General features: G+C 48.8%; 1 protein-coding gene across 6 annotated transcripts in view; it reads right to left on the minus strand.

The window, feature by feature from the left end:
• Positions 1–11,963, minus strand: part of FMNL2 (formin like 2) — a 145,392-nt gene extending 133,429 nt beyond the window's left edge. For all 6 annotated transcript variants that reach the window (XM_054209189.1, XM_054209191.1, XM_054209190.1 and 3 more), the window contains exon 1: positions 11,673–11,963. In XM_054209189.1, coding sequence (XP_054065164.1) covers positions 11,673–11,789 — 117 coding nt within the window. In that variant the 5' untranslated portion in view covers positions 11,790–11,963. The remainder of the gene's footprint in view (positions 1–11,672) is intronic.
• Positions 11,964–14,738: the final 2,775 nt, after the last annotated feature.

Consider the following 14,738-nt stretch of genomic DNA (forward strand, 5'->3'; position numbering starts at 1 on the left):
AGACTGAAGCATCTGCCGATGAACATAAATAATCTCTCCCACCGTCATCTGGACTCACAGGACAATTATCTTTGAAATACACCTTGCGGTCACCAAAAAGAGCTGTTTCAATTCATACATATGTGCATACACAAAGAGGGACAAAAACCTCATCTCACCTCCAGAATACAACAGAAAATTAAAAACTGGAAGAGAAGGTGAGAAGCAAATAAAACCATTAACTCTGTCCCAGCCAGAACGAGATTTGGTTTTTTAAATACATCAAAGAGATGCCCTGAAACACCAGAAAATAAACAAAATAAATGCTGCTCTTCAGCTTCTGTGTAACTGAGCTAGAGAAATGAAAGACTTCAGAGGAAAGCTGACATAGATCTGCAAAGGTGACTTCAAAGAGCCAAATGCCAGCTGCCAGGTCCCAGGTCCCCACGCTAGCTGGAGAGGGACACAGCGGGCTTCCCAATGTGTCAAACACATGTTCACAATGGGAGGCGAGCAACATTCCCATTCCCTTTTCCCAGGGGTTACGGCAAGCGCTGGGAAGTTGGGAGACATTATTTCTAATCTCAGGCCCGTTGGTCAGTTTTTGGGGGCACACAGAAATTCAGGCGTCCTTCTTCAAAAGGAAAGGAGTGTAACTCTCACTCCTCATCTTCCTCTGCAGCACGATGATTCATGGATAAAAGATGCCTTCAGTTACAGAAGTTCTTGTTTTATTTACCAAAAAGAATATTGTGCATTTGCCACACTTAGATATTCATTTACATGATCAAGAGAACAGGCATTTGTATTTGAAGCTCTGACACAGAGCAGAACTGCGTTTTCACAGACGCGCTGCCGCTCCCCTGTGTGCTGGGAGAGGATCGCTGAGAACATGACAACTTGTAGACTATTTTAAGAAGCTGCAATTTTTAGAGAACAAGATTCACAACAATTCATCAACTACCTGTAAGCTAGATGCTATCACAAAAGGATTCAAATTATTACCAAACACTTCCTGGTCCAATCCACAGTGCACTTTAATAATTATTACTACATCAAATTGATTTATTCAGTTTACCTGAAGAGCATTGTTGGCCATCAAGCAACACCTTAGGCAAACGCAGTGAAAAATAAGCTACGAGCCAATGCCTTTTGTAGAGGTGGCACACCAACCCGCCCCACAGTCCTCCAAAGTATGACAACACCGTGCAGTGATTTGCCTGCCATCAGCTCCCCAGTAAAATCCATACGCTGTATTACATTTTGATGCCAGGTAACATGCCTGCCTACTAAGGTGGAACACAATCATTTAGATTTGCAGTATTAGGCTTATTATATCTCAAAGAAGAGACAAATACAACATTGACCTAACACATCTGTGAGAGTGTACAGATACACGGAGGTTCTCATACACGCATGCAACATCAAAGCTCTAGTTGACTGCACTTTAAGTTAAATATTTGTGATAGTTAATTTATTTGATCTTCTGTATTTGCAAGGCTCAAAGCTGGACAGAAAGCCCTTTGAAGCACTCCCAAACACACTAAATTATTGGAAACGTTTGTCAGAAAACTGCTGTATAAACTCTACCAAGTTATCTCCATCGCTTCACAGATCCTTTCGATAACGGTGCCACCTACCTCTGCTGGAACAGCTGGCCTGAGAATTCAGAACTGCCCGAGGCAGACATGCGTTAGTTCATTTGCCTCTTTTACAAGGTGGAAAGCAGGGCGAGAGGAGTCAGTAGAGGGACATGCCAGAGCATTAGATGAACAACCAGAATTTCTGGATTGAACAATTTGCTTCTTCATTTTAATTACTGGCTTCTGAAAGGCTACCGAAACTTTGCCAATTTGTGCAACCCTCTATTCTTCACTTTTGGCCTTGACTGTACAGTCATTTTGCAGACAAACAAGTAACAGATGTACCATCTATATTCACCCCAAGTCCTTTTACAGTAAAATGAGTTCTGGCCAAATATTGTATATTTAAAACAAAAAAAAAAAACACACTAACCAACCCAAACACGAAAACCACTCCACTAACTCCTGTATTTTCCAGTAACTCCTGTATTTTAAGATATCTCCCACAGCACCCAAACATACACTAAAAAAAATCTAAGACTTCTTCATATGCTCCTGGAGGCCTCCAGGAACTTCTGTCCAGGAGCAAGTTCTGCCCTCAGCCAACCTCCACATGGAGGAGAGCGGCCAGAACAGGCCACAAACATCAGAGAAGGCAAGGGCAGTTCTGTGGGCTTCTGGTGCCATCACCAAGCACTTCTGCCCACCGGCCCTGGACACAACTTCTGAAAGGGCAGGCGGCCATGGCGCGCTCTCTGTGTTGTTCAGGCAAGGTGACGAGAGAAGTCATATCTGCTAGGGGTTTTCCTAAGGATCCTTCTGACAGGGGAGTTTTCTCTGGGGCACAGAGCAGGCTGCACTAGCTGCCGTCACCCGATTGGTTCTAGCACATTGCAGGACCGTTCCCAGGGCCCGTGCGGAGGTGTCCCCACTTGCCTCGCCAGTGCTGCAGCCGGGAAGCGGTTGGGCACGTTTCCAGCTCATGATCAAGTACACACAGTTGCTCTCAAGAGCTGCAATGCAGAGTCCTGGAGGTCCACGCATCGCACAGCACTCATCTGAAGACCATTCATTTCCAATACAATACCACTATTATGTTGCTTTATGAATATCCTCCCCAAATATATGTTTAATGCTGCACAGTTACAGAATACAAACACTTGTTTTGTTAGAGATCCCATGGTACATTGAAAACCAACACATGTCGAATTTCTACAGTATGTTAGTTATAACAGAGTACGGGCAAGTTATACATTATCCAAGTCTTTATGCAATGAAACACTTGTGAAAGACAGTAAGACACTATTTTAGGAAGAGACACAGCCTGGGACAAATTAATGCTTATGTTTTCCAATATATCCATCTATAATGTTGTGCATCTTGTGCTATTAAAACTACAAAACAGATGATCAAGGTCAAAATAACCAGTGCCAAGTGAAACAATATTAAATTAAAACAGGGGTGCACATCACATACCTACGGCCCTTTGCAGAAGTAATTGGGAACACAGCATTTCTCAGCGACACTGCTACGTGGGCAAGAGCGCAGCTCTTCAGTTTCAACTGGTACGATCCTAAAAAGCCGAAGCACTAAAAGCCTGATTGTTTTACTATGCTGACCCTTCAGAATTGAGATTGGCAGGATGCGATAAATTGGAAGTTACTGCTTTTTAAGCAACAGCAGCTGAAAGTGCTTTTTACCTGACTAGCCGGCTGAGGCCTTTGGCTCCAGTGATGCTGCAGCTCCTAAGAGCTGGAGGCTTGGGCTAGATATTTTTAACTTGATTATAAATCAAATTGAATGAGTTGGTGTCACTTATTTCCCATACCAAATTCCCAAATGGACTCTTCCAAACAAACAATGAAGAAAACAAACAATAATTCAGCTCAGTTTGTCTAAAATGCGTCTGCTCACTGCGGAAATCTTCCAGCATCTGGAATGGCTGCTTCGCTGCTGGGAAGCACGTTTCAAACTGCTCCTCTCAGAACAGCAACGTACGGTTTTGCTCCTCAGCTGGTTTTAAGGTCTAATCTTCTGGTTACCAAAGAAAATCACGTTTACCTCCCCCAGCAGTTAGAAATCCCTCCGGAGCAGGGTACACTCCATCCACAAGAACTCCCAGGGGACCAACCACCACCCTGCAAAGCCTGTCTGAAACAGCCGTGCCTTCTGATGGTGGGACTCAATGATCTGAAAGGTCCCTTCCAACCTAGACAATTCTATGATTCTGCTGTCACGCACAGCTCCAGAGGACACAGCATCCCAAAGGGACTAGGGAAAAACCACCGCTTCTCTTCCAGTTTTCTTTATGGCTTCCTGCACTGGGAAGTATTTTGTTCCTGCTCATAACATGCTTAATTCAAACTCAAGAGGCAGCCCAGATGCTTAAAAATAAACTGGTGCTGAAGAGCGTTGCTGCATTAGCATGTTTTGCATAATTCATTTCATCGTGCTACAGAGAGCTCTTCAATTCCCACTCCGTGCAAGGTCACAATGGCAGCGCAGGCACGTGCTCCTCCACAGACTGATCCAGGCAAAGCCGGGTGTCAGCCTTCCCTTCCCTGCCCGACCAAGTCGCACTGAGGAAGAGCTCTGGGGGGATGCTGGTGTGACCTCCAGGCCCCTGTCGCTGTCTCTCCTGGAAGGCCACTCTTGAAAACTACAAGCCGGACAAAGCTCTTACCATTTTTTAAACAATTTTTATCTAAGAACAGTCTATTTAGGACTACCATGTTAGCACCTTGATTTAAAAGGAGCTCAAGAAGAGTCAAGTTGATGATGCCCTTTCACATGAAGCTTCACATTTGGTTAGGCACAAGTCAGCTCACTGACATCTGCCAGGCATGTCCCCTCACACACCAGTGAGCCACGGTGTAAATGGCACTAAACTCTACCAAGGGACATCACGGACTCCTGACAACAACTTGTGCAGCAGAACCGGAGACATCAATTTAACTTCCCTCCCCATGCTACAAGTCAGCATGGGGCATCAGCACCGAGGTGGGACCATTTCATCCAGACAGAAGTTGTGACGATGCCACCAGGGCAAAAACCCACTCCAGGAGCCCCTTCCCTGGCCACCTCCCGCTCACAACCACTCCAGAAGCTGCTGCTGCTCAACAGCAAGTGTCACACCTTGTAGGAAGACAAGTAGTTGGGTCAGCAAAGAAAAGCAAAAGCAAAACTGAAATCAATCACAGGGATTTTCCACTTCTAAAAGTGAAACGTGGGCTGTATTCATTCTCATGTCTCTGCTACCGAGTTGGAAGAACAGCAACAACACTGAAAAAATGAGCAGAAACGCTGAAAGCTTGAAACTAAAAATGTATTTGGGGGAAAAGGCAGGAACTAGATTTGCCTTTTAGTAACACCCCAGTGACCAAACAAAAGATCAGAAAGGGAATGTCAAAGCTTGGTTTCACTTCAGGACATATTCCAAGCTACAAATAATGAGGGAAAACCCCTGCTACTCCTGTAGGGTCTTTCACTCCCTTACCCAAGGACTCACAGACCAAGATGACAGATTTCAACCACCTTTTCTAACAGACTTGGGGAGGGAGGCCCACAGGCAGGGAATCTTTCGTTCAGCATCTCAAAATGAGAGCAGAAGACTGACAGGATCCTGTTAAAGACAGAGGCGGTGCTGACCCCAGACGAAACACCAGACTGGTCCCTTTTGCAACTGTAAGGAGCACGCAGCACCCAAACCCCAGCATGGAAAAACATTCCCCTTCTCTTAAGTAGCCGTACAAGCAAAGGACATGGGTTGGTAATTAGCATGCGTACCTTCAGACAGCTGTTTTATTTCCAAAAGGATTTGGACTCTTTAAAAAGTCGCTTGGACAACTTACAAACTTTGTCAAATGATGCAAAAACATAATAAAAATAACAAGTACCACTATGTACTTTTGAAAAAACACATGGGAGAAATCAAACATTTTTTGTTCAGTTTTGTGTTTCTGATGGGTTTTGCTATTCAGGGGTAGGAAAAAAAGTTTCTGTAGACTTTAATACCTTTTCATGCAGCATGAAAAGCTAAAGGGATTTTTTTTTTTAATGAAACACTAAAGGCTGACTCCAGTGATTCAAAGTCATTCAATCATCAATCAACAACAATTCAACAGCTACTGTTTTATCCAAGATCATCTTGTAAACTCTGAATTTCATTTTGTGTCTCTTAAATTCTTTCCACGGCATCACCCGCTACCTACAGTACCACAGAAGAGACTGTTTAACACCTCAGGGCCAAGTTTTGCATGACCTTGCTTGTGAAGACAAAATAAAAAAGAAAAAACCTTATCTTGCACGCAAGGTTAAGGAAGTTGATAGAGATGCTTGATAAAGCTTCAACGCACAGGAGGGAGGATGACGGTGCAGGCTAAGGGTGAAGGCAGGGGGTTTGTTCGCTCTCAGCAGGAGGAATCCAGCACCCGCAGGAGCAATCACCCTGCGAGCCCAAGGGTCACTGCTCACAAGCCACCCCAGATGCAGGCACAGCCAGGGTAAGGACGCAACCCCACCAGTGCTGTGCAGAGGCTTGTCCCTTCCCCAGAAGATGACTTTGGCCACCACACACAGCAGCTGCGGCGTCCTCCCCGGAGCCCTGCACAGCATAGGGGCCGCAGACGGAAAGCAGGGTCTATGCACACCTAAAGGAGGGGAAAAAAAAACAGTAACAACCCTGCCAAGTTCAAGTTCATAAATGCGTGGGTTTCTCCCCCCGTTTCATTTTTTGCCTGAAGAAGTTGATTACCTGTTGTTATTCGCCTTAAACAAAAGCGCAGAGCAATTTGCAAGGAAATATGACGTGATGATGGGTTTACACAGCACGCAGCAGAAAAAGGATGAGGAAGCCCCTCTGCCCTCATTACCACAACGGGGTTTGCAGTTTCAGGCTCTCACACCCACCTGGGATGTCCCTGCCAAGCACCCCACGAGCAGCGCCCCCCCAGCACAGCCCAGGCCCTTTGGGGAAAGGTCTGGCCCCAACCGTCACATCAAACAGTTATCCCTTTCACCTGGGGCTTTGGACAAAAAGCCTACTGCTTTCTCTCAGGCTATTTGGAGCTTGTGAACAAGTGACACACGCAGTTTGACAGAATGGGTTCATACCTCCATCATTATAGCCCAATAAATTAAGGGGATTATTTTGTATGGAAAATTGTATGGAAACAGAAAAAAATGTATGCATCTACATCGGCTTAGCTACTTTTTAAGTCTTCCACATTTCCAGGATCTGAAAATAATTTTAGGAATGTGACTAACTTGGTAGTAGCTAAATACCCACCACAGTATCCTTGTATTCCAGACACTCGGAAAAAAAAAAAATTAGTTTTACAAAAATATTCTCTTGCAATGTCTAGGTGGAAAAACTTACAAGTGCTGTCTACTGATTTACAAGGCAGTCTGACAGATGTGTCACCACCAAGTACTACTTCACTCTGTGAATTTAACCCTTCAGAAATACATATGTTTAACAACGTGATTTACTGGATTGTTTCTTCAAGCAAAAGGTGTCATTGCTCAAATCATTTAAATGAGACCTTGAGGGAAGAGCCCAGCAGCAGAAGCCTGTCAGAGATGAGGCCTGAACAAGAAAACACAACAGGTCTTTTCAATATCTGAATTTTAGAAGTCTCCTTTTCCTGAAGGTAGTTCCTGAATCTAGTCTAGTGTTTCTCAGCTTCCATAGTATTGCTTTCAAATTCCACAAAAACAATACAAATCACACCTGATACGAGAGCACAGGATCTCAACTGAAATTCAGTCCCAAGAGAGTTCTGCTAAATTTAGGAATTACAACACAGAATCCAGTGCCGTACCAATTCCACCAAGGCGAGGGAACTAATACTACCTCTCAGATAGCTCCTGCAGCCATGTCATGCTCTTTAATGATTTGCAGACTCTAAACCATACATATTATAAAACAATGCATAATATATTTGATAGAGGATTAGGAAGAAGAATGGAAAACAGCTGGGAAACGTTACAGAGTTTTCACACTGAGCTTTCAAATTCTTTAGCAACAGACACTAAAACTCCCTTGACTGGTATGGAAAAAGATGCTCAGGCAAAATCCACTCTGAAGAAGGAAATTCCAGCGGAACGGAGAAGTTCCTATTGGCAAAGCCTCACGTGCATTCAACAGACGCAGAGCTGACACCCTGCCTCCAGGTAGGTACCATCACCTTGAGCTGAGGATGGAGCACAGCAGGGCCAGGAACGGGACGGCAGGAACACCCCCTCCCTCCACACTCCCCTCGTCCTCCAGACTCTTCCCTCCATCCTGCAGCACTGGGCACAGAAGGCTCCTTTGTAAAATGAAACACCACTTGGTGGGGGTAAGAGGATATTTCCTGTTAACCTCACCGCAGATTTGTAATCCAGCAGTCAAATTATGTCAATCACAGCTCATTAGGCAACAATTTACCCTGCCAACTCTGTCCTGGCTGCTTCCTCCAAACCATGTGTCATTTGCAAACGTGCAACCCCGTTACCGGTTCAGAGGAAGACCACCCTGCTGCTGGAGCTGGAAGTCTGGCTTTTACCCCCACATCTCCATACCCGCCCCATCGGACGGCGGTGCCATGATGTCTACGGACACATTCGGTGCACTTGGGTTGCAATGGCGCTCACACACGCCAAACAATGGCTTCCTGTGCAATAAACTAGGGTTGGTTACCAGAATTCATGATTTATGCGCACTTGCCCTATGTGTCCACAGGAGAAAGCCAGGAAAAAAGTCCAACACAGCTGAGGAGGAAAAGTGAGCATGTTGGGGAAGGGATGATGGTGGGAGGTTCCTGCAGACGCGCACCCAAGGGGCTGTGCCAGCGCTGGCAAGCTCAAAGTCGGCACCACAGCCGGGATCCAGCTCTGTGTTTATCCGGCACCCCTCAGGGGCAAATCGGGAACTTGATGGCAATAACACACCGCCACTTCCCTGGACTTTACACTCTTGTGTAAACGTAAAACTATGGGAATTATTTCACATGTCCTACCAAAAGGGAACAATTCACATCAGTTTGAGGGGGATGGAAAAAATAACACAGCTTACATACAGAAACCTGGAACTCTCACAGGTTATCCTCCACATTTATCTCTTGGAAGAACATACCATCAAATACAACGTCTTCCTGAAACACACAGACAGACCCTGGTCCTCACTAGCAGAGACCAGTACAAATCTCAACACAACAAACAAACCAGGGAAGCACATTTACTACACCTGTCCCAAAAACAGGCCCATGGGGGAAACCCTCTGTGTTCTTTGCCCAGTGGACCAAGAGGTGCTACGCAGCCAGACCCGTCCTCACTGCCCTTCTCCTTGGTCGGACACTGCCACACGTGTGCTCAGCGCACCCTCAGTAATGCCAATGGCACCGTAACAGACCGGAGGAGTGCATTAGCACAGTTAGATTTCAAAGCTTCACCCAAAAAGCATGACCTGGAGCACTTCCCATCATCTCCTGCAATTTACACACCTCAGACCTCGAGGAGCAAGGCTAAGCAAGGAGGCAGTAAGGTGACGAGGCATGGACAAGTGGACAAACTGCTTCAGCAGTGACCTTCCTCAAGACTAAGGCTGCTAACAGCCCAGCAAACACAAGCTAGCGCACATATGCGTCACCTCCAGGCACACTACTGCTCATCCGCTCCCCTGCTGAAGGGACCACAGAGCTCCTGGAAAAGATCAGGAAAGCAAGTTCAAAGTGGAAAAAATAAAACCACAGTCAATGTCACAGCACTTGCGGTAAAAATGTGACCAGCTTGCGCTCTCCTCACAGACATGCACATGTTCCAGAGGGCGATGGCTCACTGTGCTGGTTTTGCACATGGAGAGACAAATAAAACTTCAAAATACTTTTGTGAGGCTGCACAGGAGGAACCTTTCCCACAAGGCCCCACTCTTTACCCACAGAAACAGGGACGAACTGTTCAGCGTAGTGACTGTATACCTGCATGCAGCTGCAACTCAACCGAGCTGCATGTTCATCAACGTTAAAAACAGTCCTGGAAATTTCATTAGCGGTACGAAAATTGCTATTGTCAGCAAAGCCCTTCGGGACCTCACCAGGGCTCTCCGAGTGTGTGAGCAATGCTTGTGCCAGGCTAATTTCTTAAGACAGCACATAAAGAAGGTGAGATTTAGTCCTATAACCTTCAGCATCTCCTTCTTCATACTCTCATCTCCTGACTAATCCTCTCTCCCTACAGAAAATATTCCTCATCTTTTTTTCTCTCCCAATCACCATTCCTTTCTCATTAATCCCTGCTGTTCTATTGCCTACCCCATTCTGGGGTTTGACCAGTGGCACAGTCATCCTCCCCTCAGAGCCACAGAGAAAACAAAGTAATAACAGCCTGGGAGTTTATTCTTTCATAAAGTGGTCAGATATTTCCTGGAAGCTGCAACAAACACCAGCCATCCCCGGCTGGCTTCGAGAACAGACTGAAGGCGATTTTTAGCTGTTCCAGCAGCCGTGTTTGGGCCCCATCTTGCAGCTCCTCCCGATGGGAGCAGACCATCCAACACCCTGTTGTACAGACGAGCATCTGCACGGCCTGCCGCACCCGCCAGCAAAGCTACAGCACTCATTCTCTGACCCTTAATTTAAATCAATCTTCTAAAAACAGATGCCATTTAACTCCTTTCAAGTACCTCAAGAAATTACAGGCGTGGTCCTGTTATCTCCCATATTTACGTTATACATATCTAACCCACTCTGCTTTTCCAAATGATGTCTCTTCCTTTTACTGATCTAATCAATCGGCCCTAACTCAAAACCACTTATTTTCTCCCACAGACCATGAACACAAATTAAGACAGGCACCCTTTCAGTAGGTTAAGATGAATCAAGGCTTGATTCTGAGCAATGCGCTGCTTGTGGGGGCATCTCCCATCTGTAAACCAACCATGGGTTTCCCCGACAAGCGCAATGCGAGATCAGGCTTTTTCCACTGTGCCTAATAATCGTAACATCTCACTCGCCATTTGGCTCGTCAGTGGGGGTTCCTGACTGAATAGGCTTATTCTTTTCTTAGACATGATAATCTAATTGGGTCTAACCAGAAATAATCCCCAACGCACACCAGTTTGTGAATCCTCGCTCAGCACTGGGAGTATTTCAAATACCGGGGAGGTTGTGCTAGTATCTGATACAGGAATTACTCTCGCAACAGCTCGTCTTGCTGGGTTTCACATGCCGTTATGGGGAGCTCAGGGCACAGCAGGCACATGGGGTTTACTAGCCCTCCTCCCCAGCTTCTGTTTTTCAAGTAAACGTGGCTCACAAGTAAGATGGGCATGGAAGAATAGATGGGTCGTTACAACCCATCTGCACTACTTGGATACCCCAAAGAAAACAGGACGTTTGCCCAACACACTCCAGCGCAGCACCAAGGGAAACACTGCCCTTCCTCGGGAAGCTCTCCTGGGAAAGGGGGTCTCAAGCCCTGAGTCCGTGGTGCTCCTCAGGTGAGGGGGAAAGAGCCAAATAAAGCCCAGAGCCCGACAGGAACGCCGGCATCCCGGAGCCAGCCCCAGGCGTGGTGGGGATGGCGGGACCGGCGTGTCCCGGCGGTCCCCACCGCCCCGGCCCCTTCCAGCCCGGGCTGCGGGCAGCCGCCAGGCCCAGCGAGGCCGCACCAAGGCTCCCCGCGGCCGCCGACCCCCGCACCGGGCCGTTCCCCCTTCCCCCGCCGACGGCACCGCCGCCGAGCCGCCGCGGGCGCCTCGCTCCCGGCGGTTCCTCACAGGAGGGGCAGCGCCCGGCGTGAGGGAACCGCCTGGGTTCGGGGGAAGGAGGCTCTTCGGGGGCTGCCGAGACAAAGAGCCGCAGCCGCCGCACACGCCTGGCCCCCGCTCCGCTCCCCTCCGGCCCGGGGGGAGCCCACCTCCGCCCCGCCGAGCCCACCTGTGCCTCCGGCCCCCGGCTGAGCGGAGAGCGCGGCGGGGCAGCTCCAACTTTTCCCTCTCCGATTCCCCGCCGCCCGCCGCCCCGGGGCCGGGCCCCGCAACTCCTCCTCGGCCCCTCGGCGGAGGCCCGCGGCCGCCCCCTCCCCGGCGGCCCGACCCGCTCCCCACAGACAATGGGGCCGGCCACTCACCAGGACGACGGCGAAGCGCTCCTCCAGCTCGCCGGGCTCGGGCATGGGCAGCTTGAGGGGCACGCTGTGCGCCCTGAACTCCGTCTGCTGCGAGTCCACGCTCCCCGCGTTGCCCATGGCGGCGGCGGCCCCGGCGGCCCCTCCGCGCTGCCTCCGCGCTCCGCGCCCGCCGAGCCAGGCGGGCTCCGCGCCCCGCGGTCGCCCTCTAGCACCGACGGCGGAACGCCGCGCCGCCGCCCGTCATGGCTCGCCGCCCTCGCCCTCCCCCCGGGGCGGGCTCGCTCCGGCTCCGGCGGCGGCTCCCCCGCATGCCGCCCCGCACAAAGCCCCGCTCCGCCCCCGGCCCGGGGCGCGCTGGGACTCGTAGTCCCGCCGCCGTCCGGGGGAGGGAAGGGGCCGGCTGCGGACCCGCCTCGGGGGCGGGCGGGGGTGCGGGCGACCCCATCGGCATCCATTTTACCTGAGCCGGCCCCCGGCCTTTCACTATCCAGGCTGCCGGGAGGGAGGTTGGGGGTCTGGGGGTGCCGGGGCAGCGGGGCCCGGGGGTCTCTCTCCGGACACGGTGGGGCTGACAGACATCGCCTCAGCGGCTCTGGGGTCCGCGGGCTCCCAATGGCGGGGAGGCCTGTCTGCTGCCCTGAGGGGCTTTCATGGAGTCACAGCCCCACCTGCCACCTCCATAGCTCACAGCTCAATAGAAATGGGAACCATGAGAGGATAAATCTCCCCAGGCTCAGGGTGACACCACCAAAGCTAATCAATAATTGAGGCAATGCCACCTGGGCATCATTGGGACGATCATCCCAAGCCTATCAAAGCCACCTGTTCTTCAGGGGTTACTTTCCATTTTCTTGATCATTCCCGGCAAGTTGTGTCCAGCACAGTGTTTAAGCATTGTGGTGGTCAAACCCAGAGCCCGTTAATGCTTTAACCCGGGCCGTTGCGCGGGGGCTGCATCAGAAGCAGCACCGTACCTCAGTACCTCCCTCTGGATCGGAGAAAACTGCAGCTCTGCTCGAGGTGGTATCGACCCATTTGGTGACTGCTCCATTGCACTTACAGCTGTTTTACTCTCCAGCCCAAGACCTAATTCCCTTCCCGTCACCCCACACCAATCCATATCCCTCTGTCCTATATTAACATTCAATTATCCTTCTAGAGAAGAACGATTTTCACTCGGCTTTCCCCTTCACGACGACACGCTTACTGCTCTTTTCTCCTCCTGCTCATCACCGCCTTCGGTCCGTCCCCACTCTGGGTGCTCTGCATTGTGCCAGCCTCACAATTACAGATAAAATTACAAATGTCATTAGAGGCTTTCAGTGATTCTCTGTTAATTTCTGACTTTTGCTGCCAGCTGGTTCAGGAAATTCAGTAAATCTCATGAATTAAGCTACACGATGCTTTACTAACGCTATTACCTGGCAGCCAGCAGTAGACGTACCAGCGCGCTCCACAATGGGATTTGGCCAAATCCGTAAATTTCTGCTGGGATGTGGGAGCATTTCTGGGTTTGCCTGGTAGGAGATGGTAGCTGTCCACATGGAGATTAATTGGGGGGCAGAAAAACACGAAGATAAGCATTATTGTTTAGAAAATGACCGTTTCTTCATTTACGTTATCTAGGATGAGAATTGTGCTTAGGAAGCTGCTACAGATCAATGCGTTGGGAGTCACCTGCTGCAACACACACAATTCGGCAGTCGAAACCCATGGAAGCAACAGTAAGGTTTTCCCTGTGCATGCTCTAAACCCACTACTAATTAAATGTGCTCATTCTAATTGAAAAAAAGATGTAATATGTTCCTAACTGGGACGGTGAGCAACACACCCTGTCCTGGCTTACACCCCACTGGGCCACCTTGCCCACGGAGCGTCAGCCAGTGCAGCACTTGGCGCGGGACGCCCAGCGATGCTGTAGGTGTGGATTCCCGCTCCACGGGTGCTGGGGAGCGTGTTCCCCCAGGGATAGGTCAGAATTTCGTACAACTGCTCTGTTAAAAGCCTAGAATTCTTGCAATGTCTTTAATAAACAAAGTTTTAAAACCACAGACAGTTGTTGGGAGTTAATTGCAACGTTATTGTCAATAGTGAAGGAAATAGTAATAGATACTTTGCCTGATGTCTTTTATCTAAGCCTATCACAGTTTTTTAAAAGATTAATTAGTTAATTAAGCTTCACAACACTGCTGTGAGATAAGGGAGCATTAGACTATCACAGATAAGTTCAGGGTACGGGGCGCAAAAGACGGTCTCTAGCCACGGCTCCCACCCAGGAGCCTTAGTTTTCTGAATCAAGGGGAAATCAGCATTTTTAATTCCTTCTGGACAAGGGGAGATGTCTGGGGACCAGGAGCCGCTGCTAGCCACACATACCTGGGAAAGGTTAGGATAATTGCAGGGCAAACTGGATTCTTTGGCTTACATTTAGGCAAGAAGCCACAGGCAGCTCTAAATCACGCTATAAGGCATATTCCGTTCAAAACCAGACTTGCAAAATTTTTAATGAAACTAACCATCCATACGTATGGCGACTGTTTAACATCAATGCAGTAGCGCAAAGGAAAGGAATCCTTTTAAGAGAAGAAGACGATTTTTGAGCAATTTGTTGTAGTCTGTAACCGGGATGTCGACATTTGCAAATGTCAAAATTAGCGTGGCAGCATTGCTAAATAAAAAAGCTACTTAGCTGGCTCACTCTTAAGCTAAAGAAATTATTCTGGGTTAAAAATTAATAAACAAGACCTTCGTTTTTACATTTATGTATTTAAACCAAATAACCAGCCACACAATGCGTAATTTACCGAGCTCATCCCAGGCAGCCGGGCGACTTGCGCTGGGTGATGCCACCAGGGATGTCATTGCCTGCACGGGGGTTAATGGCCGTACCAGCTCTGCAAGGGCTGCGTGCCGCGGGCGTGTGGGGAATTTCACTGGAGAATGAGACAAATACTTCTCTGCGTTTACTGAAGCTAACTGGTAGCTCTGTTTGTCACCAACATCTCCACGTTAAAACAAAGCTGGAAGTTTGGGGTCACGCCCTTCCTAAGTTCCCCTGAACCAGAC

This window comes from Rissa tridactyla, chromosome 7 (assembly GCF_028500815.1).
Source record: "Rissa tridactyla isolate bRisTri1 chromosome 7, bRisTri1.patW.cur.20221130, whole genome shotgun sequence".
Classification (NCBI taxonomy): domain Eukaryota; kingdom Metazoa; phylum Chordata; class Aves; order Charadriiformes; family Laridae; genus Rissa; species Rissa tridactyla.